At 41.3% G+C, this 27446-nt stretch overlaps 2 protein-coding genes and 1 long non-coding RNA gene across 3 annotated transcripts; all 3 read right to left on the reverse strand.

The window, feature by feature from the left end:
• Positions 1 to 5634: 5634 nt before the first annotated feature.
• Positions 5635 to 14007, reverse strand: LOC115685265 (serine/threonine-protein phosphatase PP1-like; the record flags this gene model as incomplete). Its single annotated transcript, XM_056310242.1, has 4 exons — positions 13836 to 14007; positions 12372 to 12934; positions 12141 to 12291; positions 5635 to 5648 (listed from the first exon to the last, which is right to left on the reverse strand). Coding segments are annotated over exons 1-4 (900 nt in total), but the record flags the coding sequence as incomplete, so codon positions are not given.
• A 3805-nt stretch (positions 14008 to 17812) lies between these two features.
• LOC115685226 (serine/threonine-protein phosphatase PP1 isozyme 2-like) lies at positions 17813 to 20979 on the reverse strand. Its single transcript, XM_056310835.1, has 4 exons — positions 20775 to 20979; positions 18690 to 19249; positions 18396 to 18612; positions 17813 to 17894 (listed from the first exon to the last, which is right to left on the reverse strand). Coding segments are annotated over exons 1-4 (984 nt in total). The 3' UTR covers positions 17813 to 17892.
• A 3545-nt stretch (positions 20980 to 24524) lies between these two features.
• Positions 24525 to 24791, reverse strand: LOC130138145 (uncharacterized). Its single transcript, XR_008816560.1, has 2 exons — positions 24701 to 24791; positions 24525 to 24587 (listed from the first exon to the last, which is right to left on the reverse strand). It is a non-coding gene; the product is annotated as an uncharacterized LOC130138145 (long non-coding RNA).
• Positions 24792 to 27446: the final 2655 nt, after the last annotated feature.

Below are 27446 nucleotides of genomic sequence, written 5' to 3' on the forward strand. Positions count from 1 at the left end.
ACAAATATTCTAGCTAGATTTACTACAATATGTTGGGAATTTTGCTATCTTGAATTAGGCGTCTGGCGTGCCTAGTTTAATGTGTGTCTGAGGCGCCTTCTAGTTCTGAAACTTTATAGTAATGAAAGTCTCGTTTGCTTATGAGATTCTAATGTCATGTTAGTACTTAGGTAGTTGATAGTTAATCGCACGCACATTTTGCATGCCTAGTTAATTTAATTGTACACGCATTAACTCAATTGTGAAAATATTCATTTTCACTTAAGATTTTATTATTGAAACGCGGTAAATTTAAATTTTTTCTTTCGAGTAATTTGTGACCTCGCCCCGAGATACCTTTCTTCTTCACCAGTTCATAGGACGAAAATGGGAACTGGAGTGAGTGAGTCTCAATCCCAAAGCAAATTTGATGACTTGAAACCTTGCTCGCTTTCAAGCAATTTGATGTATCACATTCTCTGCGAGAAGGAAGCAGAAGATCGTCATCCTCGGACGGTTGCATAGATACACTCGAGAGTCGATACGCATGAATTAATTCTGCAGTACAACAAATAACGCCCCATCCCGAGATAAGCTAGACGATAGAGCAGTTCGATAATGTCAGATTTTAATGAAAACAACATTACAGTCTTCCATATTATCCGTAAAAAGCACGATACAATTTTGTGAAGCTTGTATTTAGCATTACTTGGTTAGATTCACTCAGGGCCTTTAATACCAAATTTGCCCAGTTCGTGTCTCTTGATTAACGTCACGCACAGAGTAGAGATGCCCATACCCATTGGACAAAACAAGCTTGATCGAGGAGTACAAACAGATTGCTAATGGCAAACAAGATAAAAGCCCTCTTAACATTATCTATAGCAAGAGCACGTAGCTGTAGACTTGTACTAGAACTTCTTTGATCATGATGTTCCCATTGTTTGCAGTCATCAAATCCGATTCCGTGACATTTCTCGGATAGCCGACAATGCAAAACATTTAGCCTCTCAGCACTCGAGTCGGAAAATCCTCATCGCATGACTAACTGCAAGTCGCGTATAACTACTGTTCCTTCTTATCTTGCCCAAGTTTACAGCAAAGTTGTCCACCAACCAACGACAAATTTGCCCTTCAACTGGTTCGAAACAAATTCCCTTCAACTTCCAAATGCTGCCGGGGAATTTTCCCATTTCAGTTACAGGCAATCCCCACCACGTAACTCTTCTAACTCTTTAAGCATGACAATACTCCTCAGTAGCTCCCTTATCCAAGAATTCAAAATCTTGATGACTTTTAATCTACTTGGGTCTCCAATAAATTTGGGTAACCACAGACATCGTGTTCTTTAGACATCCAACTCGAATAGCGATTCCAAGTTCCCAAACGAGATGGGAAGTTCCTTTATTTTAGTACGTGATAAAAAGAGAGACTTAAATTCCCTTAGATTCTTAATAGAACTAGGAGTTCATTGATTTGTGTACATTTCAGTTTAATTACTGACAAGCACCTGGATACCAATGGAGTCAGGTAATCTTGTGATGGCTGTATGCGAGAGATCCAGCTCCATCGCTAATGCCACTCTTGCAAATAATTCAGGCAGCTGCCTCAACTTTTCGTATTTGCTTAAATACAAGTACTTGTGCTTCTCTAGCAGCCTGATTCGCTCAGACATCTGTGTGAGACTTTTACGTCAATCCACATTGAGGTAAATCAGACACATAAACGTTCGCGGGAATCATCAGCCTCAATCGGTCTTCTGCAATTTTAAGGATCAATCTTTATAAACTCCATTAACCAGAAAAGTTTGCAGTCCTGGTCTTGTTGTTGCAAATTGTGAGATCTAGAACTTTCAGCCTCCAGAAACAACAGCTAAAAGAGAGTAAAGGGACAATCCAATGTGAATTTAGAGGCACCAAATGGTTGTGTTGGGACTGAGTTGCAATTGGGTTGACTCGTTTTTCCCATTTAATCCACATAGACCTATACATTTTAGTACCGATACCTATCCAATCGAATCCACATATCCACCTACATATCAAGTCAACTTCTTCCCAGGATATGTTATTTAATACAATCTAATCGTAAGTGGCCTTGTTTACGATACCAGCTTAGTTTTGCTTGCTAATGACCTTGATTACTCAGTTCACGACCCATTTTATTTACAAGGGCTTATTGCCTATATAGTTATGGTATAGTCATTAGGAGTTGAAAAAAGAAAATAGAACACAAAGTTTGTGTGAAACAATTCAATATAGATAGAGATAAACAGATAGCGAGAGATCGTACCTTGAGTTGACTTCATCCGGCCAGTCCTCCGTGATGGAACTACTAGACAGAACTACAATATTGCTTGTATGGAAATTGATGGTCAAGAGCACAAGAGGACACCTATGCCAGGACAAGGATCTTAACCTTGAAAGATGATTCTTAAAGCCTCCAACAAAATGTCCCCTAGCTAATTTGAGGAACCTTATGTTTTGGAAGCCTTGAAAACTTTTGGCTGATATAGATTCCTGGTGCATTTCCATCTAAACAGACTGCTCCAATGGCCTCCTTTCCCTGCCGTTCAGTGGTAGCATAAGAGGTAGCATTAGAGTAAATGAAAACTGACCCCTTCCCCACCCCCCCCCACCCCCCCCTCCCCTCTCTCTCTCTCTCTCTCTCTCTCTCTCTCTCTCTCTCTCTCTCTCTCTCTCTCGAACATGCAGGTAAGAACTTGAGTCGAACAATTTGGCACAAACCTACAATCTTTCCACATGTAGAATGCATTCATCATATTTTCGTCTACAAAGAGACATGCGATGTTAAGAAAAATCTGTTTTTGCTCATCACTGGGGGCATTGTAGCTGATCTTCAGCTTGTCCTAGGCCTTCTCATGAGTTTTTTACCTCATATTGTCCAGTACATCTATCCAAAAGGCTTTTTTTGGTGACCAGGTAATGAGCCTAGGACTTCGAGCTTAGGGAAGTACTTTGGTCGTAGAAACTTCTTGTCTCAAAAGACTGACATAATCATCCAGACGAGTATTTCTTTCGAAAGCACTTCTACTGAAAAGCTCGATGGAATTCAACGGCTTCACTTTGTAGTCCAAAGTTCAGTCGGCTTCTATGATACTTCTGCTCCTAGTTGCCATAACTACTTTGCTTCCTGAGCCAAACGAAACGTGTTTGATGGCTAGTTTCTCGAGTTGTTCCTCATCATCCATGTCCTCGAGAACAATGAAGACTTTACTGTTAGAACTTTGTTGTGCAATTAACTTGATCCCATAGTCGACATCATTGATTCCGTTGTGAAAGCATGAATCCAATGTGTCAGATAATAGTTGTTTCTGTAAAGTTACAAGCCAAAGTTGAGTGACCATTCCTGGACATTTCCCAAGAAGCAGAAATGACTGAAGAGGGAAGTTAGTTTGTTAAAGACAACCTTAGCGAGAGTGGTTTTCCCAATTACTATTCCATCGATTCGCACAAAGCGCATGACCCCCAAATCCACGTCCAACAACTTCACAAGGGCTTCCACCTGACCGTCCATTCCGACTAAATGCTTGGTGACATATTTGTCTTTAATCTTGAGGTTCATCAAAACTCTTGTGTCACTGATTTATGAATTTCAATGCCTGCCACATTAGGACACTCAATAATTGGTTGCAATCAACCTGGCTAGTATTGCTTATTGAATCGACTAGTGCATCAAAAGGAAGAGACATCCCTATGATTTAACAGATAATCATTTATCGAATACTGTGAACTTTTTTTAAGCATTTGCATGTGAAATGATAGCACTTCCAATAGGCAATTGATGTGGATGGATGGGAAACTTGCTCCAATGCCATGTAAAAATCTATCGAACAGGAGAAAGAGAAGGTAACTTTTAAGTAGGTACTCCACAATTTACGAACAGAAAGATATATAAAACTAGATCTATCAATGAAAGATGTAGAGAAAGAACACAAAAATATGAAAGAAGTACCCCTTGCACTTATTGACCCATCTCCCCACTCTAAAATTACCAAAAAGAAACACAATTTTGACTGAATACCTACCCGGTTCTTGCTTTATTTGGTTTGGATGAATTACATGTTTGATTCTGTCACCAAAATAGTTTGCAAAACACACAACCAACATCGTTCGAAGCACTTTGTAGGAATTCCAAGCCTTTATTCCTTCGATCGGAAAGAATTTCATGGTAAAGCTATAATTTCGAAAAATTTGCTGACTTGAAAAATGATGTGTCAATCCACATCATTGTTTTAGCCCAATTAATGCTGACATGGCAGTCCTCATCAAAAATTTGCACATGACATGGCGTTCGCATAGCGGAAAGACCACATGGAGCGTATATTTAAAAATTTAGGGATTCGATTGAACAAAAAAAATAGTTCATACACCATACTGAACATAAAAGAAAAGTTCAATGACCATTCACGTCATTACCTATATAAATAAGTGCAGCTCTATTGAATGATGTTACCAAACTTATTTACAGAGAAAACAATGACAATGATAAAACATTTCAGCCACGTAAACTATCAAATTTGCTAGTGTTTTCATTTTTTTTTTATGGACTTATATCAACTAATGCTTTTGCAGGTATAAGGTGGGAGTTTGCCATTAGAATTTTACACAACCTTACAGTTCTTCTTCATGCGAGTGAAATTAGAGTACATTTGAAGTTGCTGAGATGAAGAAAAGTAGTGTTGCACCTGAGATGCTAGATGTAATCTTGTATATTCTAAAACAAATACCATGATAATGAACAAGCTTGCGTCAAGGCTGTGACATGAAAATCGATCAATCTAGGTGAAGTTGACAGGCTTCTTAATTATGTTAATCCACTTAGAAAAAGATTTGGATAGTGATATGCTGGGTTTTAATACAAACAATCTTGGAGATGATAACGATGTGATGATCGAAGCTGATCCTCCATGGACGGATACTAGATCCATTTTCTAAGTTCGGTTTGTAATTTGCTTGCTACATGAGAAACAATAAATTCAGTTCAGCTCATTGCACAGTCATAAGTTATTTACTAAACTATATACATTAAAAGTTGGGAAAATTTCAATTAAGGACCCCACGTGGGGTCAAATTCTCAAAAGAGGGCCCAAAGTGAACATAGTATCAAATAAGGGCATGAAGTGTCCAATCAGTCTCAAATAAGGACCCGAAGTGCCCAAAAAGTCTCAAATAAGGGCCTGGGTCGCCGGCCGGCCAAAATGCCCGCCGGCCGGCGAGAATGTTACTATTCCGGCACCGGAATAGTAAAAAATTTTTTATTTTTTCCTTTCTGTTTTTCTTTTTCTGTTTTTTTTCTTTTCCTTTTCCTTTTCTTTTTTTTTTTCTTCTCTTCCTCCGCTAGCCATAGCCGGGGCCGGCGGAGGTTGCCGGCCTTAGGCGAGGGCTCGACCTTGCCGGCGTCGGGCGAGGCCGGCCTTGCCGTTGCAGGCGAGACCGGCCTCGCCCGACGCCGGCGAGGCTCGACCTCGCCGTTGCTGGGCGAGGTCGAGCCCTCGCCCGGATGCTGGCGAGGCTCGACCTCGCCGGCGTCGGCGAGGCCGGCCTTGCCGTTGCGGGCAAGACCGGCCTCGCCCGACGCCGGCAAGGTCGAGCCCTCGCCTGAGGCCGGCGACCTCCGTCGGCCCCGACTATGGCCGGCGGAGGAAGAGAAGAAAAAAAAAAGAAAAGGAAAAGGAAAAGAAAAAAAACAGAAAAAGAAAAACAGAAAGAAAAAATAATAAAAAAATAAAAATGTTATTGTTCCGGTGCCGGAATAGTAACATTTTCGCCGGCCGGTGGGCATTTTCGCCGGCCGGCGACCCAGGCCCTTATTTGAGACTTTTTGGGCACTTCGGGTCCTTATTTGAGACTGATTGGACACTTCAGGCTCTTCTTTGACACTATATTCACTTTGGGTCCTCTTTTGAGAATTTGACTCCACTTGGGGCCCTTAATTGAAATTTTCCCTTAAAAGTTCGACTCACTAATCAAAATTTATGCAAGTTCGAAGACTTGGTTTAACAGATTAAAAGTTCGAGGACTTGATCAGGAAAGTCCATGAGTCCAAAGACATAAAAGTAAAGGTTTTCCCACAAGGAATGATGTTCAATGTTCTTTGTTAATTGCCAATGATATGTCAAGAGGTTTTGTTGAGCTAAAGGTGTAGCAGTGTGCATGATCACATTTAGATTGGAAATAATAGAGAAATGAAATGAACATTAAAGTGAAGGACAGCTACACAAATATTTACGTGGTTCGCAATTTTGCCTCCGTTCGAGAGTGGACAGCGAGTGTTTCAATATTATCACTAGGAATTACGAGAGAATTAAATTAGAATTCTCTTTTCGTTGAAACCCAATTACGATTTCACTCTAGAACAGATGATCATAGAGGGTGTTTCCCAAAGGTATAAAAGCGTATGAAAACCTCATACACTTGCTACTATCCTGTATAACTGTATCCAATGCATCAAATCACAAGATAAACTCGAAATTAATCATCTAAATTCTGTTCATCATCAAAATATTTTACTATTTAAAGATAGGAACCATGAATTAGTCAAGGAACATGACACACTCTTCTCAGGAATTTTGTCTTGTCACTGCTCCAACAGGATGGGGCTTGAAAGCAGTGGACATTCCAATGCTGTACCAACTTGCACATTCTAAACTCGTGCAGCTGCAGAGCTTCTTCACGTCTTTTCGCAGATTCAGACATTGGTTGGATCTTGCATGTTCTTGTCCCTTCATGTAGAGCTCGAAGCAGGAACGTACAAAGACCAAACAAGCTAGAAAAACAGAGGAAACTTACAACGTTGCAGTCACTAATCCAATAATAAGACAGAAGACCAATTTAATTAAATCGAGATTTGGGGTTTTGCCCGGTTGAATGAGCGGTTAATCCAGGGGAAGGAACAAATGCAGGAGAAGCAAAAAAACCGGCGGAGCGCAAAGTTGCTGTGATGGTGGGTACAAAAGAAACCGAATGGGGAAGTTGGACAGAAACTGCGTGTTGTGTGGGGTGAGTTTAGTGTGATGATGGATTGGTTTGAAATGAACTGGAGGGGACCCAAGTGAAAGGGGGAGCTTTGTGTCTTTACCAGAAAGACGGACCAAAGAGAAAGTTGAAAGGGGCTTTTCACCGGCCGCTCAGTGCCAATTTACAGTGCCTTGCCAAAAATGATGACGATTGATCTTTTTCTCCTTTCTTTTGTCTTAATGATACGATAAAGAGCCGATCTTTCGGTTCGACTGATCCTTGTGGATATACATAAATCGCCCCATCCACCCGCATCGAATAAGACAAGTGCTCATAATGTGATCAGCATGGCTCTCAAGATCGTTTTGAATAGGAGACATTGTAATTTGACTATGAAATCTATCGAATTAAAACCTTTTGAAGTTAAAGCACCACTAGAAGACGACAAAAAATAAGGTAAAGCACCATTATAAGTTCGTCACTTGAGTACACGGATTCAAGAAAAGCTCCATTTTACTTTCGAAATTAACCTCGAGATAGTACATGTCATGACCACCGAATGACACGTGGAAATTAAACTCTACATAAAATGCGTGCGAAATGAGAAATCCACATAATAAAAAAAGTGCCCTTTTGCCCCGGAATCCCTCTATATAATCCCCTCTCCCTCTCTCCCTCTCTCAATGATCTCTCTGTTCTTCTCCCTCTCTCTTCATCTTCATGTTAGAGAGGGAGGGAGAGAGAGGAGAGGGGTGCTGTGCTTAGTATGAATTCGGGTGGGGTATCAGCCTTCATCCAGATTGTCCGAAAAGGATGAACGTAGAGAAAAAGCAATTCCTCATGTTTTTCTCTTGAGAAGGACGGAATGACCGCAACGCCCTCCGGCGCGAAGCCTTTGGATTGGAACTCCAATTGCAGCCGGAAGGTCATTGGCGTCCGACTGTCAGGTGAGGAGCACAGTCACAATGTGAACCCGGTTTTCCGGTGGGAACCAGTTTCCTTATAGAATAGTGTAAGAAAAGGCAGACAGTATGGAGCCAGGCAAAATTTTCGGTCACAGATAGAAACTTTTGATCCTCTTTGTCGCACTTGTTTTGAATTTCTCATTGTTTATGTACACTCAATGCTTGTGTTTCTAACAAACAAGTAGAGAGTTAATTAGTCGAGAACACGATATGGCTCCGTGTATGTATCTTTCTTCTTTGCAATCCGGAAGGTTTTCAATGTGACAATAGCATATTGGAGTCGATAGTCTGCATCGCTCCTTTTGATCGCGTGATTAGTCGGTTGCAAATCAGAGTGCTGGAAAAATTGCTAATTGAGCGTGCTGCAGAATTTAAGGAAATAATGATGTTACTATTAGACGAGATCAAGCGATGGATGTTTCGCTTAATCCGCAAGAGAGTGGATTCGTCGAGTTTCATCCATCTGTTAGCTGTTCTCTCATTGCTGGTAGATGATTGGTTTCTCCTTCGTACTTCTGATTCTTTCTTCTAATGTCACGTACCGAAGAACTGTTGTCCGTTGATCTCATTTCTGTTTTATCTGTTTTTGATTGATAGAAAACGTTGCTTCCCTAGTAAACCGAATGAAGCAGACAATACGGCTCATCTCTAGGTCCTTAATTCGCCGGCAAACTTGACGGGCGTTCTCCTTTTTTGTTCTTTTGCCCACATTGTGATGTTAACATTTTCGTCCAATCAAATATATCTTCTACTGGCTTATATGCTGCAAATCTTTTCTCATGGGACATAAGTATTCAGATCATGAGAATTCGATGAAGCACAAGTGGCTAATGCATCGGTCGGCCAACGTCTATCCTGTAGTTCAAATCTTCTCCATCTTTTTGTTAATTGATTGTTTGATCTATCACACTGAAATTCTCTGTGTTAGTTTATTTCTTTCCTGCTTAATTGCTCATAACATCTAGTATCATTAGTAATGTATCGACGATCTTACCGCATTAAGAAACACGGGGTCTGAAAGTTCTAACCTCCACCTGATCAATAATGCCATTAATCTTACATTTGTACGAGATGGGGACGCACTTGAATGGGTCCAAATCGTATCTCATCCTTATCGAAAGAAAAAAAATTCAATTATTTCTGCCAAGCGACATATATGAAAGCTCTGAGGCAGACCTCAAAATTGGAATTTCTGGGTACCATACAGTGGGAGGTTTAGCTTTCCATAATTGCGTGTTCTCTTCGCTTTGCCTTCAGAAACAAGCAAGTCAAGAGCGATTAATTTAATCAGGCAGCGGCATGCGAGTGCAATGGAACGTGCAAACAGAAAGAACATAAGGCCGAACTTGTCAGTCAGGAAATGCTGTGTAAAAGTGGGCTTCGCTTGTCTCGTTGCTGTTAAAAATAATGTCAAAGTGCCTTGGGAGTTCTTCTTTCTTTGCTAGCAATTTGGTCTTTGGAATCTAGTCCCACATTTCGTCAATGGGTTGGCTAATCAAGATCAAAAGCACGAGCACAGGGAATTAATTAATGATTTTGTAATCCTTTTGTTTGGTTTTCATTTCATGATTGTGAGTATGTTCACACTCAGGTGAGGTCAAAGAATGCGGCCAATTTGTTTTTAAGTTGTCTCGTTTTCGAACGATTGAAAAGGGAGACACTTTCAAGCATGCGTGTAGATCCTGAAGATTAGATAACCACGAACTGTGTACTTTATTAGCATACCCAAAGTTTGATTAAAACGATCTGGTGCACCGGGCACTCGAGAGGACCGTCCGATAGATAAATCCGACCTGTTTCGACGATATTTATGTGTAGAGTGCCCAAGAAATCGATGTTTAATTTACACTCTTTCTTGGAGGGGAGAGCATACACCACATGCATCTGCTAATTACTCAGTGCTGTGGCTGGTCTCCAGACAATTGAATTTTAGTCTGAGGTTGCAAAGCCTCCATACCTTTTTACTGTATCCCTTCCCGTAGAGTAGAAACTTGAGAGGATCATGCCCATGCTTATAGCATAGCCAAAATGTAGGAACATAATGGGAGAGAACCTAAAAGTACCAGTAATGGCGAGTTCGAGTCAAGCAAAACTTGCAACTCAAAGAGTGCAATCTGTGACAGCAAATCTCTCATGGAGTTTTAGGGGTTATACACCAGACATTGAAAAATTAAAGAGAGACATAAATTCCAAACTAAACCAAACTATTGGTTAGTTAAGGTGGGGCCGATTCATTTGAACAGCTTGCATCTAAGCACTCGGACATATAATAGTGAAGTCAAGAACAAACCAAAAGGAGAATACAGCAAAGAGTAATCACCTCTAGGACCTCTCTATGGCATCGGTATTATTGTGCCAATAGTGTACTATTGTTTGCAAATGCAACAATCCTGATAGTACCGAAACGCCAAGGTTGATGCATTTCTAGAGCTAGGATTTAGATCCCGTCTGCCATGTTTCAACTAGGTGTAAGAAAGTATGAAACCAAAAACCATTCTGAAGGGTATTTGCTAGACCGTCAGTATGCTAGAGAACTTAATTCTTGACCTGCATTTAGGTATGAATTTATCCTGCTAACCTGTAGAAATCTCAATAGCAAGTAAAGAGAGGTATGAGCTTTCGAATGATTCTGCTCATCTTTCTCATGTGGTTGAGAGGGACCTACAGTCGACTCTATAGGCTTATGGACACTAGCTCTCGCCTGCGCAAGAAATGCAAGATCTAGTTCATATTCATTGCCAAATATCTATAGAACCCAATCACAGCATTGACTGTGACTGATATCCACTAAACAATGTCAGAGAATGAGATAAATTGCTTGAGCCAACTCCAGAAAAGGGAAAGGAAATGTTGACAACTGAAAAAACAAGCTTTCTATATGATCCATAGTTAATTATGTGCAACCCAAGAACAAGACACATTGAATAGGAAATGTGTGCTCATGATGGATGGCAAGCGTCGGATCCCAAAAATTGGCATTATTGAAAGATGCAAAGGTTACTGAGAGAGAAACACAGAGAAAGCAAAACTTGCAGAAAACATTCCAGAAGGATGGATCTGGAACTGACCGGATTCGAGCACAACCATACATCTGGTAAATATTCCTGATGAAGATGAATTTTATCGTTGGCTGAAGTTCAATCGATTTAATTGTCCACCCAAACCATATTTCTTGACATCCTTCTAACCGGAGATCCTAAAGCACCATCAAGACAAACTCGACCTTGACAACCTTCTAACCCATAAGCACAGATTACTGCATTCTCACAGTAAATCAATAATCCTAATCACAAATCACGATGTGCTGAAACAAACACAAATAGCCAATTGAGAATCCACATGCAAACAGCTTATCACCACAGCTTCCCCTCTCAACCTAATATTGAAATGCAGACGAGAAATCACAGTATTTGGTGTCCAAACCATTAAGACACGAAAAGAATTACAGTTGCCTTGCCCTTTTATGAGCAAAACAAAGGTTCTCATCTAAGATGTGAGATGACAAGCTAAAGCTCCCACATCACATTCCTCCTCCTTTAGAACACTGTTCTGAAGACCCCAAATATAAATCAAGATAAAATAGATAAGAGATGTGCCACGGAAGCTTCAATACCAACAGTCTTTTCTATCTTCCGATTCCCAGTTATGTGCCCAAGTCACCAAATGATGCGAGCTCTGCAAGGTAAATTTTGTGCTTAGTAACCACAAGATATTTATCCACATGCCCCGTCACACATAATTCATATAAGTTCATGGAACCAAGGAGATCCCTAGGTAGGGGTGGCAATATTGGATGCTATAGAAACATGAAACCGAACAAGGAAAATCTTAGATATTTGGATTTTGCATGACAAACACTACCTGAAACTCACAAAACTTGACACATTCTAACCTCTTACTACTAACAGAACAATCAGTCATCATAATGAATACAACCTCTTTTTTGGCATAGACACAACCATAACAGATTGAGACAGTTGCCACCATGACTCCTAGAAAATTGAAGAAGAATTTAACGCTATTATAAGAAGGTCCTTTTCATCGTTGACTACTATGCATGTTTTTTTTTTGGTTAGGGGTAAAGAGAAAATCATTAGTGCAAACTGCAAACTCATGTACACGATGAATGAGAAAAAGAAAGAACAGTACTTACATTGCAATTTTGGACGTGCTGCGGCAGCAATCATCGCGTCATTCTTAGATGAATTAGTTGTTCTATCAGCAGGTTTAAGAATTTGAAACGAGCACACTAAGTTTTCATCCACATTCAACATTGCGCCAAAGTTGTTATATAGACCGCAAAAATTGGGAGCAGAAAATATGGTCACCAGTTGTCTATCGGCAAAGAATTCATACCCATCTTTAACAACCTGTGACAAGAATCATTAATTATGCTGCTGTTTCTGTGGTTAAAGGCACCAAAAGAAGAAATCATTAACATGTCATTAACCTGGCTGCCACGACAAACAAGGTCCAGATCATGCTTTTTCAAGAATTTAGACACTGTATCTGGGCCAAAGGTATATGAGGAGCCTCGATCTTTCATTGCCCAGCCTTTGACATCCTTTTCAGGATCTGACCAAAGCAAGTCAAAGAGCAGACCATAATCTGGAACATCACTCGGGCGTGGCAAGCCTCTAATTTGATCCAGATTTGTTAACTTTGGGGAAAGGCCACCATGCATGCATAATATCTTGCCTTCTATGAGAGCAGCAACTGGAAGACAGTTGAAGCAATCAATAAACTTCTTCCAAATTCTAACCGTCATGCGGCATTTACATTCATCGTAAAATCCATAAATCCGATTCATGGGCGCCCATTCGTGATTTCCTCTTAAGAGGAAGAAATTCTCAGGGAACTTAATTTTGTAGGCAAGCAAAAGGCAGATTGTCTCCAGACTTTGCTTGCCATCACGATCCACGTAATTTCCAAGAAATAAATAATTGGCATGAGGAGGGAAACCTCCATGTTCAAAAAACCTCAAAAGATCAGAGTAGTGCCCATGAATGTCACCTGGAAAAATAGAGTATGAGGTAAATAATTTGATCGACCGAAAACACACTTGCGAAATATGGTTTGCAAGGTAGGTCATCTCGCAGAATAGGAATGTACTGTGCACAATATAAAACTCCATCCGACAGTCATTGTTAACCTCAGTGACAAAAGGCTTGAAAATTTTGAATCTTTCCATATGATTTTATACCAAATGGAGCACAGTGACAAAAGGATGATGGATATACAGCTAACGCTGCCAAATTAAAAAGGTTGGTTGCTGTCATTGAAGCTTTTCTATGCCCCAACCCCAGTGGACCTCATACCTGAGGAAAGGCGATCAGCTTGAAGTTATAGGAGGATTAGACATTTTTCATCGGTGACTAAAAAGTCTCACTCGACAAACATCGCATCACATTCTAATCAGCCATCAAGGAGAGAACTCAGAAACCCGACCACTAATCTGAAGCAAATGCCATTTAAGCTGGCTCCCTCAGGTGAGTTTCAAGAGTGCGAAAATTTTTATGGATTAAATTATAAGAAACTCTTGTAGCCAAAATGAATATTTATGACCAATGTTGATGTCATTTAAAAATGCGTAATTTCATTATGGTCTTATAGAACGATAATTACTTAAATACGTTCGCACCGCCGGAAAAGCAGAAGGGTCAACAGATCTCAAGACCCAATTATCGCTCAAACCAATCAAGAGGCCTAAACTTTCATAGTCCAGGTCACCAAATACAACGCCTCCAAAAACAAAATCTAAACTATAACCAAAACCGCCTGAAAAAACCACAGCAACAACGCACAGGAACCAAACACCGCAAGATTCAAAATCAAGATCTTCGTGGTGGCACATCTCAAAGACGCACAGAAAGACAGGGATTAGATTAGATAAGATAAGGTCATAATAGATAACCTAAGATCTTGAAGTGGCCTTGGAGCTCGAGGAGATTGGGCTGTGCGAGGAAGATGTCGCGAGAGACCAAGCAGAGCTGGCCGATCTCGGCCTCAGTGAGCGGGAACTGCTCCCGCGCGCTGCTGTTCCCGAAATTCAACAACCTGTTAATGACGTCGTCCAGCGCAGCCATCTCGAATCCACACCCTAGAACTTTTTTTGGCATTCAGCTATCAATCTCTAGTCAGCTCTTTTCCTTTTTTCTCCGGTATAGTCGTTGTCTTTGTTATACGATGAAGGAGACGTAGGCAACGCCTTTCCGATGGAAGAACTGAGGGGAGACTATGCAGTTAGGGTTGTCCAGTTATTGAACCAAGGCGTGATTACTAATGATGAGGAACAAAGACAATCAAGAAGAGAGAACGAGAAGATGAAATGATGGAGAATGTCCAAAGCTCCTTCTTGAGCCTTTTCACCTCACTAGTTAAGGAAGTGAAATGAATGCAGATCTCCCGCCTCAAGTCTTGCCTTTCTCTCGCTCTGGAGATTGCCCTCCGAATTGGCGTATAATTTCTGAACTGCCCCTCCTCTCTCTATCTCGCCCTGTCTCTCTTGTATTGGATTATTTTCTTTTCTTCTCTTGTTTTCATGTATTGGGGTACTATGGTGACTCTTCGGAAAAACACTCCTAATCAGCTTGGGGAGACTTCAAATCCCTTATGAATTATATACTCGAGACTCTAAATACAATAAGAATAGAAAAAAGGCCAAATACAAAAAATCAAAGTCTCCAACGAGCACCGATGCAAGGTAGACCTTGAAATCGGACTGGACCGACCTTACCCAGGTGATTCTAGTCCGCTTCCTGGTTTTAGGTGTGGACTGCACCAAGCCGAAGAACCGGACCGGACCGATAGGTTGGTTTCAAGGTCGGTCCCAAAATCTACATGATAGATTACATGTTCCAAAAATTGAGAACTAATTCTGACATGATAGGTTTCAAGTTTCAAGTCTTGAACTTACCTACAATGAAGTCGCTCAACCCTACTCCACAATCCCATATTGAAACTATACAGACTAATCCAATTGAATGTTGAGAACAAAAATTCAGCACTTCGTGCTATCAAGTTTTTTTTTTTTATAACCATCGCTAACGACTTTCAAACAACCACTAAATAGGACAAATAAGCAACGGTTATTTAATTTGTTAAGTAGAAAAGTAACGACAATCAGAATCTTACCAATTATATGATTAAAACATATCAACAACAACCACAATTCCATATATGAGAAGAACTTAATTATATTCGGTCATCAATCCATAATGTTTGCGGAGTTATCAATTAACTTGAATCCTTATGCTCATTTTTATGATGGACTACATATAGTTGGTATTTACAGAGGTATAGTGATAGAATCATCTAAATAGAGTAACCCAGAGGGTTTTTTTAGTGAGGTGCATGGGTTCGACTTTGATGCATGCATGTTCTATTCCTATTATAATTGGGTTTACCATTATGTCTTCACGTGTATATCTATCTCATCACGCAGTAGACGGATAGCGAAAAAGCACAAGAATGTGCAAGATTATCTATCTTTAAGCATGAGATAGAAACACACTTTCATTTCTTATGTTTAGAAAAAAGTTGCAAGCGAGCTTACAATTTTTTTTTTATTATAAATTTGATGTGGGAAATTTTTCACTCTTCGAAGACATATACGCCCTGAGTTGCATCCATAATTAAGCTGAAAATATTTTTGATTTAATCTTTTTCTGTCATTTTGTTTATCCTCTTGATTATCTGTTCTACTTCTTCACGGCAATTGAGAGGGTGCAGATCGCATCAAGAAAACAATCTCTCTCTCTCACCTGAGAGTCTCAAAATGATGGATGTCTTTCTTTTATTGATGAAAGAGCGGAGATGGGACAAGCAGCGTTAACGGCTCTCCTTGAAAGTTATTGTAAGGGTCACGTATCCATTATCAAATGTTCAGATTTGGTTATTACTAATCCACATCACTTCATTCTAAAGTCTGAAGTTGGACAAGCTCGTCATTGTAACCTCATCAGAATACTAGTAGCTCGGAAATCTCTTCACACATGACATACACCCAACAATTCGGCACGGGTTTTTCTGAAGTTCGTCTCTTGGAAAGCAGCCAATCCATTTACTACTAGGTACGGGTGTGCAAACGACCGGTCGACCCATGGAACCAAACCGACTCGATCTTACCAAGCTGGTTCTCACAAGGATAGGTTACGAGAGATAGTGGTTTAGAAAAATGGAGTGCACATTGTGAATATTTGCTTTAATTTGCTGTTCGTCGTTAAACTACTGTCGGGAAATGCAGTATGAAAGTGGGGTTTGATTGTCTCGTTGCTGTCGAAAATGATGTCGATGCAACTTGGAAATTATTCTTCATTTGCCACATTTCGGCAATGTGTCCGCCATGAAGCTCAGAAACACGAGCAGAAGAATTACTTCACGATTACAATTCCTCATTTGATGTTCATTTCATGAATGCTTGTTCACACTCAGGTGAGGTCAACAAATGCAGCGAATTTGTTGTAAAGTTATCTCGTTTTCGAATGGACAGAGATGGAGACACATTCGAGTACGTGTGCAGATCAAGGGTGGAATTGATTTTCTCGACTTGGTGCACCAGACATTGGGGGACTGTCCGATAGATGAATCTCACCTGCTTTGACGATTTTTATGTGTAGAGCGCCTGAGGAATCGTTGTTTACCAGGTGCATACTCGCTCTTGGAGGGGAGAATATTAGCCAAACGTATCTAATAATTACTCGTTCTGTAGTTGGTTTCGAGACCACTGAATTTTAGTCCGAGGTTGCAATGCCTCCATAATCTTTGCTGCTTAGGTCGTGCTACTAAACAGCGATTCCAGACAGTAAAGACTCAAGATGATCATGCCCTGGCTCAGACCTCGGCCAAAATGCAGGAACATATTAAGAAGAAACTTAAAAGTACCAATAATGGCGAGATTGAATCCAGCAAAATGGGCAACTCGAAGAGAGAAACCTGTGATGGCGAATCTGTCTCGGAGTTTTAGTGTTGAGACACTGGACATTAACAAATTAAAGAGGACACAATTCCAAACTAAACCAATATGTTTCTGGCCAAACCATTGGTTAGTTTAAGTGGGGCAATTCATATGAAGAGCTTCATCGAAGCACTCAGACGTTTAGGTGAAGTCAAAAAACAAACCAAAAATCATTCAACTTTGTGCTTCTGTGGGTACACATGAGAGGGGTAGGGATGCGCGCAATTGCACACCAGTGAAAGCGGCAGAATTTGGATGATCGAAAAACACGCTACATTGTGCATTGTTTAGACCGCATCAAGCGTAAATCTTCAAAATGATGGGAAACCGCGCTCCTAATTAATTTTACCGAGATTGGAACCACTAATCTGCTAACACCCAAGTCCTTCACTCACGACCAACAGTTGCTTCTTCAAAAGAAAATGAGAGCTGGGATTAGGATCGACCGGAGATTTTATTGATGAATATTGTGCACCATCAAGACAAACTCGGTAAATCAATCATCCTAAACACAAATCATGATGTGCTGAAACAACACATATTGCCAATTGAAAGTCCTTAAGCAGATGACTTATAACGGCAGATCCTCCCCTCAACCAAATATCAAAAAGCTAAGAAGATAAATGAACGTATTTTGTATCACCAAACCATCAAGAGTCGAAAGAAATTACATTTGCCTGGCCCTTTTATGAGCAAAACAAAGGTTTACATCCAAGAAGTGAGATCAAAATGTCTTCTACAGGCATCCACAATCCAGAATTGTAATGTCATTTACAATCCCCGTTCGAAGATCAAGCACTGATCAATAATTTATAATCGTGAAAACGAAACAGCAATCTTTTTCATGCTTCCACTGATAAGCCCCCACATCGCATTCGTCCTCCTTTTGAATACCACACTTCAAACACAAATCAAGATAAAACAGATAATAGATGCGCCACGGAAACTTCAATACCAGCAGTCTTTTCTATCTTCCTTTTCCAAGTTACGTGCCCAAGTCACCAAATGATGCGAGCTCTGCAAGGTAAAGTTCGTGCTTAGTAATCACACGACATTTATCCACATGCACGGTCACACATAATTCGTATAAGTTCATGGAACCAAGGAGACTCCTCGGTAAGGGTGGCAATATTGGATGCAATAGAAACATGAAAACAAACGAGTAAAATCTTACATATTTGGATTTCGCATGACAAACACCACCTTAAACTCGCAAAACTCTACACGTTCTAACCCCTTACTACTAAAAGAAGCAATTAGTCATCATAATGAACACCTCTTTTTTGGCATAGACACAATCTCAACAGATTGACACAGTTGCCACCATGACTCCAAGAGAATTGAAGACAGAGAATTTAACGCTATTATAAGAAGGTCTTTTCCATCGGTTATTATTTACACGGTTTTTCTTTCACCTCATGGGTAAAGAGAAAGTCATTGTAGGGCACCAAGGGGGATGGGCGCAAACTGCAAACCCATATACATGATGAATGAGAAAAAACAAAGAACATCACTTACATTGCAATTTTGGAGGTGCTGTGGCAGCAATCACCGCATCATTCTCAGATGAATTAGCCATTTGATTAACGGCTTTAAGAACTTGAAATGAGCATGTTAAGTTTTCTTCCACATTCATCATTGCACCAAAGTTGTCACGTTCACCGCAAAAATTGGGAGCAGAAAATATGGTCACCAGTTGTCTATGGGCGAAGAATTCGTACCCATCTTCAACAACCTGTGACAAGCATCGTTAATAATGCTGCTGTTCCGTGGCTAAAGACCAAAAGAAGAAAGGATTAACATGTCATTAACCTGGTGGCCACGACAAATAAGGTCTATATCATGCTTTTTCAAGAATTTAGACACTGTATCTGGGCCAAAGGTAGATGAGGCACCTCGATCTCTCATTTCCCAGCCTTTGACATCCTCATCAGGATCTGACCAAAGCAAGTCGTGGAGCAGACCACAATCTGGAACATCACTTGGGCGTGGCAAGCCTCTAATTTGATCCAAATTTGTTAACTTGGGGGAAAGGCCACCATGCATGCATAATATGTTGCACTGTATGAGAGCGGCAACTGGAAGACAGTTGAAACAATCAATAAAGTTCTTCCAAACTCTAACCGTCATGCGGCATTTACATTCATCATAAAATCCACATATCCGATTCATGGACGTGCGCTCATGATTTCCTCGTAAAAGGAAGAAATTCTCGGGGAACTTAATTTTGTAGGCAAGCAGAAGGCAGATTGTCTCAAGACTTTGCTTGCTGTGATCCACGTAATTTCCAAGAAATACATAATTGGCATTAGGAGGGAAACCTCCATGTTCAAAAAACCTCAAAAGATCAGAGTAGTGCCCATGAATGTCACCTGGAAAAATAGAGTATGAGGTAAATGACTCGATCGACCAACGACACACTTGCGAAATATGGCTTGCAAGATAGAGTCATCGTCCAGAATAGGAATGTACTGTGCACAATTAGAAAACTTCATCCAATAGTCATTATTAACCACAGTGATAAAAAGGCTTGAAAATTGTGGATCTTTCCTTATGATTTTATACTAAATGGAGCACAGCGACATAATGAAGATGGATATACAGCTTGCCCTGCCTAATTAAAAAGGGTGGTTGCTTTAAGTGAAGCTTTTATATGCCCTAACCCCAGTAGACCTCATACATTAGGAACGCGATCAGCTTAGAGTTATAGAAGGATTAGACATTTTTCTTAGGTGACAAAAAGTTTGTCTCGACAAACATCGGATCACATTCTAACCTGCCATCAAGGAGAGAACTTAGAAACCTGACCACTCATCGAAATCCGAAGCAAACGCCATTTAAGTTCCCTTGGTGAGTTTCAAGAGTGGATCTCATGTGACATCCCTGGATTAACTCACTCAAGGTATCGTGGACAAGGCACTTTCTGAAAAGGTCACCCGTCCTAGTAACACTCTAACCTGGGCTCACTTAACTTTGAAGTTCCAAATCAAAGCCAATTCCAGTTCTGAAAAGGTCACCCATCTTAGTAACACTCTAACCTGGGCTCACTTAACTTTGAAGTTCCAAATCAAAGCCAATTCCAGTTTTCACACACACACACACACACACACACACACACACACACACACACACACACACACACACACATCTGTTCGGTGCACAATTCGATTTATTTCTACCCCTTTCGCCATTCCAGAAATCTGCCAGGAGTCGCTCCTTGTCCACACACACACACACATATATATATATATGTTCGGTGCACAATTCGATTTATTTCTACCTCTTTCGCCATTCCAGAAATCTGCCAGGAGTCGCTCCTTGTCCAAGCCGTTTGGTCCCGTTAACCACTCTCTGCCCTCGTCGAACCACCTAATGGAGGGGGTCCCACTTCGATACCATATTATGACATACCTGCCTTGGCTCACATAACTTTGGAATTTCAAAATAAAGCTTGCCATTATGTCAAAAGACGCCTTTGTAAGCTAATTTCAGTTTTCACATAAATATCTCAAGATCACTCTCCTTTTGTTTGGTGCACAATTTGGTTCATTCATGCCCCCTTCGCCATCCTAAAAGTTTGCGAAGAGCCACTCCATATCAACGTCCTCTAGTCCCGATGACCAATCCCCGCCCTCATCGAACCGGATCGTTACATCTCAAGACCTAATTATCCCTCAAACCAATTAAAAGGCCCAAACTTTCATGGTTTAGGTCACCAAATACCGTGACTCTGAAAACAAAAGCTAAACTTTAACCAAAACCGCCCAAAAGAAGCACAGCAACAACACACAAGAACCAAACACCGCAAGGTCCAAAATCAAGAGCTTCGTGGTGGCACATCTCAAAGACGCACAGAAAGACAGATTAAATTAGATAAGATAAGATCAATTAGATAACCTAAGATCTTGAGGTGGCCTTGGAGCTCAAGGAGATTGGGCTGTGCGAGGAAGATCTTGCGAGAGGCCAAGCAGAGCTGGCTGATCTCGGCCTCAGTGAGCGGGAATTGTTCTTGTGCTCTACTATTCCCGAAATCCAACAACCTGTTTATGATGTCGTCTAACACCACCATCTCCAATCCCTGTCCTTGACCTTGTTTTTCCATTCAATGTAACAGCCTGAATTTCGATGTAATTCCGGGATCAATAAAATTGACAATATTTCGCATTTCATTTTAGTAAGTCTCACCCAGAGCTGATCACTCTCGGGATACTAACCAATAGGGTATGGCTAATTAGAAAGCGGTACGTGGACCAAGGACCCGATCGCGAAGCGGACACCGATCACGAGAAATGATGAGAGAATATTATGAACCAATGTGGATCGATCTTAGGAAAGGTAACGAACTTGGTTTGGCCAAGGCCAACGATGTACAATCGGATCGCGAGGTGATTACGCACGGCCAGAGAGTACACGTGGTCAACCGATCCTAAACTTAAATCGGACGATCGTGACCTCTGGAACTAGTGATAATTTCTCATTCTCTCAATGATCAGGACCGTCATGACTCGGATAACCCTAGGTCGATACGCGTAACCTCTAGACAGCCGCCCGTTAGTGAGAGACACTGAAATTGGAAATCGAGCGAGTTTTGATCGCGAAATTGGGCCCGAATTTTGATGTCGAATTTCGATGGCTTAAGAGACTATTCTTGGAAATCTGACGTCATATTATGCTGGCCACGCATATTTTGAGTTAATACAGTTGAAAATTGGAATTTCGGTCCGGGGGTGAAAAATTACGATTTTGCCCCTCGAGACGCCAGCGTTGCTTTTCGAGGCCAAATGAGGTTATTTTTTTAGGCCGACGCTATTTTTGGGTGGCCACACATACCAGGAGTCGTTATGGCAAAAAATTGAAATTTCGACAAAAATTGGAAAAATAATATTATTTTATTCCCGGAACTTCGCAGTCGATTTTCGAGGGCTTAGAAAGTGAATTTCGTGATTCCGACGCCATATTGTGTTGCCCACGCACGTGGAGGGTTGGTACGGGCGAAAATTGGAATTTCGCCCCGGGACCGGAAAAATGACCATTTTGCCCCTGGGCTATGTTCGGGTCCGAATTTTTGGGAAATTATTTAGGATATTTAAGAGTGCTTATCAGCTGCATTATTGGACCAAAAGACCATTTTGTCCCTCAATTATTGGATACGATTTGTTTAGAACCGTTAGATTAGGGGCATTTTGGTCCGAACCGTTGGATTGGCGACACGTGGCACTTGTGGGCTGACTTATTTGACCAGCTGACCACTCTTTCTCTCTCCTCTCCCCCTCATTCAGCAGAAACACCACAGATCAGCCCCCACCAGCAGCTTCTCCCTCTTTTTCTCTCATTTTTCTCTCTCGGCTTGGCTTGCCGGAGCTCGCCGCCGGTCACCGGAGCACCGCCGCCGGCCGCCGTGCCTCGCCGCCGACCACCTCAGCCCCCAGCCTCAGCCTCACCCTTGTCCGGCCCCTTTTTCTCTCTATTTCTCTCTCTTTCTTCCTCTTTTTCTCTCTTTCCCGTCCGGCAAAAAGGGCCGTCGGAGCTTCGCCGGAGCTCCGATCGCCATTCCGTCACCACCCAGCCGTCCAGCCCGCTCGTACGTCGTTGTTCATCGGCGGCCGTATAGTGTCCGTACGGTCGGCACTGTAGCAGTCCGTACGCCGCCGTCAGTACGGCCGGCTGTGGCCGTCACCGCGGTCTCACCGGCCACCTGTTTCCGCCGTCCGTACAGGTCCGTACCGTCCGCGAACAGTACCGTCCGTACCGCCGTGAACAGTGCGTCAGTACCGCGTGAACAGTACGCGCCCGGGAATTCCGCCGCCGATTTCACTGTTCATCAGTGATCGGCCGCCGTTCCCCGTCGCCGTGGTCCAGAAATTAAGTGAGTAAAATTCCTAAACCCGGATTAGGACTGATAGTGCGTTTTTCTGGACTGGTTTAGGTATTATCGGTGCATTTTGGACTGGCTTAGGTAGTATCAGTGTATATTTCAAACTGATTGATAGAAATTATTATTGGGAAAATTTAGTGGATTAATGAGAATTATTTGGGGAGATTAATTGGATTAAATGACCAATTTAGGAGCCCATTGGAAAATGATTGGGTATGTCCGGGTTGACTGGTTGTACATGATTTGTGCTTAATTGGGATTGATTTCGTACTACCATGTCGCATGTCGTGTGGCTAAATTATGTGGAGTGCGATTAGCCAATGATTGGTTTGAAATTAATTATTGAATCGTGAATCGCACGTTGGGCCACACGGTATTAATTGGGCCAATTGAGCACGTGTTGTGATATTGAGTGATTGAATTTCATTGGTGCTCATGGTGCATTGCATCGCATAACATGGACACGCATTATGTATGCCTAGAGTGAGGCATGTGGTGGAATTGTGCGAGAATACGTGCCTGCCATGAGTGTGTGATCACCTAAAATACCCCGAAGCGTCATACGCTGGGTTCAGATAATAATGAGTTGTGGGATCACCTAAGGACCTTTGGGTCATGACCTTCGGGTCGATACCGTCCTCATGCACTTTGAAGCAGGACGATGCCCGGTACGTCCGGAAGACGACCATCCTCATGCACTTTGAAGCAGGCTCTGGTTCGTAAGGAGATCGGTGTTGCACCACATGCACTTTGAAGCAGGCTAGAGACACTGGGCCAGATCGGTTGCTGCGCCTCATGCACTTTGAAGCAGGCTAGACACACCGGGCCGTGAATGTTGTTGACTCGAGTCGTCGTAATAAATAATAAATTGGGCGATTGCCAGTGTAGGCCAGTGGGCCGGGAAATGCGCGTGACATGTCGATGACATTTGCAGGCATGAACATGCATGGACTGGCATGCGAGTGTGTGAGACTCGGTGCATGAGCATGTGATTGGCGTACGTGTGATAATGTGTGCCACGTACGTGCCGTGACTATTATATGTTGATCTGTCTAACCTGCAGGGTCAGAGAATGGTTTGATTATTGTTGTATTGTGATTTAAATATTTGTTTCCGGTCAGGAGATTGCATGCTAGCCTAACCTAGGTTTAGGGGTTGAACTCACTGAGATTCGTCTCACGGTTGTGTAAATCGAAACTTTTCAGATCCCCAGCCGTAAAGATGCCTCCGAGGAGTTGCCAGATGATTCTACCGAGTCGTTCGACCCTGACTGGGAGCCCTAGAGTAGGCCGGTACCCTGGGAAGCGAAGACCGTCTCTTTTTTAATAGCATTCATATCCTAGTTAGCCTAACCACCTGTGCCACTTACCCTTTTTGATATAGTGACAGTTAAATACTGATGTTGAGGTTTTTGGAGTTGTACAATTGGATAGTGTAAAAAGGTTTTACTATAACAGTACAAGTGTATATTCTTGTTTGATGGCTGTTCTACCTTGGTCTCACGTGTGTTGTTTTGTACGAGTGTATATATATATATATATATATATATATATATATATATATATATATATATTTTTATTTATTTATATATATATATATATTTATATACGTTGTTTTCGCATGTGACTTATCTCTGATTGGGCGTTGGGTCGGCGACGCATCCTGGGAGCGTTGCATCACAAACGACCGGAGATGGGTTGCTCGCGCTTCGTGGGGTACGGGGCGTGACATTCAATGATCAATTTATGGTCAGCTTTTTCCTTTTTGCTCCGTTATAGTCGTTGTTCTGTTATTCGATGAAGGCAACGTAAGGTAACGACTTTCCTATGGACGAACTGAAAGGAGACGATGCAGTTAGGGTTGTGCAATTATTGAACCGACACATGATTACTAATGATCAGGGAAGGAACAAACACGATGAAGAGAGAAGGAGAAGAAGAAGAAGTACGGAGAGAGAATGGAAGGGCCTCTGCAACTCTGATGTGGCGATGCCCCTACACCTATGAAATGATGGAGAATGTCCAAAGCTCCTTCTTGAGCCTTTTCACCTCACTAGTTAAGGAAGTGAAATGAATGCAGATCTCCCGCCACAGTCTTCTCTTTCTCTCGATTGTCCTCTGAGTTGGCATGTTATTTCCAAACTGCCCCTCCTCTCTCTCTCCCTTTCTCTTATATTTGATTATTTTCTTTCCTTCTCTTGTTTTCATGTATTGGGGAATTTTGGTGACTCTTCGGATCAAACACTCCTAATCAGCTTGGGGAGACTCAAATCCTATAAAAATAGAAAAAAGGCTAAATACAGAAAATCACAGAATTCGGTGAGCATCGATCTAGGGTAGACTCAAAAACCAAACTAGACAGACCTTACCCGGCTGATTCAAGTTTGGCTCTTGGTTCTAGGTACAGAATTAGACCAAATTGAAGAATCGGACTGGACCGATAGGGTTCGTTCCAAGATCGCTCTTAGGGTCTACATGATAGATTACAGGTTCCAAAAACTGATAACCGGTCTCGACGTGATAATTTCCAAGTTCCAAGTCTTGAACTTACCCATCTTTTGAACAAGAAAAAGAACTTACCCACCCTGGTGTTGCTCACTCCTACTTCACAATCCCATATTGAAATTATACTTAGGACTAATCCAATTGAATGCTGAGAACCAAAAACTCAGCACTTAATGCTATTAAGTTTGTTTGATAACCATCACTAACGACTTTCAAACAACTACTAAACACGATAAATAAGCAACGGTTATTTAATTCGTTAAGTAGAAAAGCAATTAATGACTATCAAAATTTTACCAATTATATTATTAAAACATATCAACAATGATCACAATTCCATATATGACAAACTTAATTATATTTAATCATCGATCCATAACATTTGCGGAGCTATCATTAACTCAAATCCTTATGCTCATTTTTAAGATGAACAGCTACATCTAGTTGGTATGTACAGAGATATAGCGATAAAACCATCTAAATAGAGTACCCTCAAGGATTTTTTTAGTTATGTGCGTGGGTTTGGCTTTGATGCAAGGTCCATTCCTATTATGATTTGGTTTAGCATTATGTCGTCACATGTATATCCATCTCATCACGCATAAGACAAATCGAGAAAAAGAATAAGAATGTGTAAGATTATTTATCTTTAAGCATGAGATAGATACAAATCAAGAATTTCTGGGAAGTTAAAACTTTTCGCTAGATCATTTTAGTGTTACGTCGGAGAAAAGAAAATCACTTAAGTGCTTCTGATGAAAAATTCTTACAATTCATTTTACATGGCATGTTTAATAATATTTTATTTCTTATTTGACTTTTCTTATAAAAAGAAGGGTTAATACCACAAAAAACCCCAAACTGGTACATCTGTGACAATTTTACCCCAAACTAATTTTTTTACCATGAAAAACTCCAAACTTGTAAACCTGTGATAAATTTACCCCAAACTAATTTTTGACCACCAAAAACCCTGAACTGGTACATTTGTGACAAATTTACCATCCGTTAGTTTTCATTAAATTGAATTCATACCACAAAAAATCATAAACTGGTATGTCTGTGACAAACGGAGGGTAAAACATAAAATTGGTACATCCTTCAATTACCGCGTATTATTTAACAAAGCAATTTGATAGTAAAATTTAACGAAAATAAACTGAGGGTAAATTTGTTATAGCTGTACCAGTTTGGGATTTTTTGTGGTCAAAAAATTAATTTTGGGTAAAATTGTTACTGACATATTAGTTTGGGGTTTTCGCGATATTAAGACAAAAAAAAAAAAAGGCCAACGTAGACGTGGACATTTTTTATGATCTTTTTTTTTTGCTTGACTTGCTCGCTCTCTTCCTCTCTCTCTCTCTCTCTTCTTTAATCATACCCAAAACATATTCAAATCAAAAGGCCATGAATTACTTCGCAGATTTTGAAGATCAGCGCACGACGGTGGCAATGGACATCCACCACGCCGATCCGCTCGAGATCGTCGGCAAGAGAGTTCTCTCCGTTGACAACACGCTCGCCGACTCCGCCTTCAACTGATCCAATTCCACTGCTCCTTCTTAGTAATGGTTCTCTATCTTCCCCTACGCTTCGCATCTTCTACCCTAGGGTTCATTTGCCCTTCTTCCCAAAAGAAAAATGAAACTTGTCAGTCCTTCTCGGGGTAATGGATTGCCGTTAATCACTTTCTCAATAATTTTTGTCCGATTTTTCCTCTTGAATGCAACCCCACCCTCCTCCAAATCGAATCAATCACACACAAGTTTCAAAACCTCTCAATCCAAGCATCGCCTCCATACCCAAATCTGCACGACCATCTCCGAACCCTAACTCGGCCATCAAAGAAACCCCAAGCGGAGAGCACCTGGTCGAAGTCATTGGCCGAATCTGCGACTACCCGAATTGCAAGAACAATTGGATCTTGCAAATTTACCCACATAAGCAAACTTTCCGCGTCCATGAGGAGTTTGGATTCCGCTACTTCAACCTCGACAAAGTCTCTCCATCTGAGGATGAAGATCTCGCTGCGTTCTGTAAGAAGTTCGTGGAGTCGAGGATCAACAGGGTGAAGTTAGGGGTGAGCCCAGATTCGGGAGGTCGGCGAACTAGCTCAGCTATGCCTCGGGCGATAGAGGACACAATGATGCGAGCAGCAGTCTTTTCTGTCTTCCTTTTCTAAGTACAGTG

The sequence above is a fragment of the Syzygium oleosum genome, unplaced genomic scaffold (assembly GCF_021117445.2).
Source record: "Syzygium oleosum isolate NSW1041296 unplaced genomic scaffold, Sole_v2.1 Sole_v2.01, whole genome shotgun sequence".
NCBI classification, from domain to species: domain Eukaryota; kingdom Viridiplantae; phylum Streptophyta; class Magnoliopsida; order Myrtales; family Myrtaceae; genus Syzygium; species Syzygium oleosum.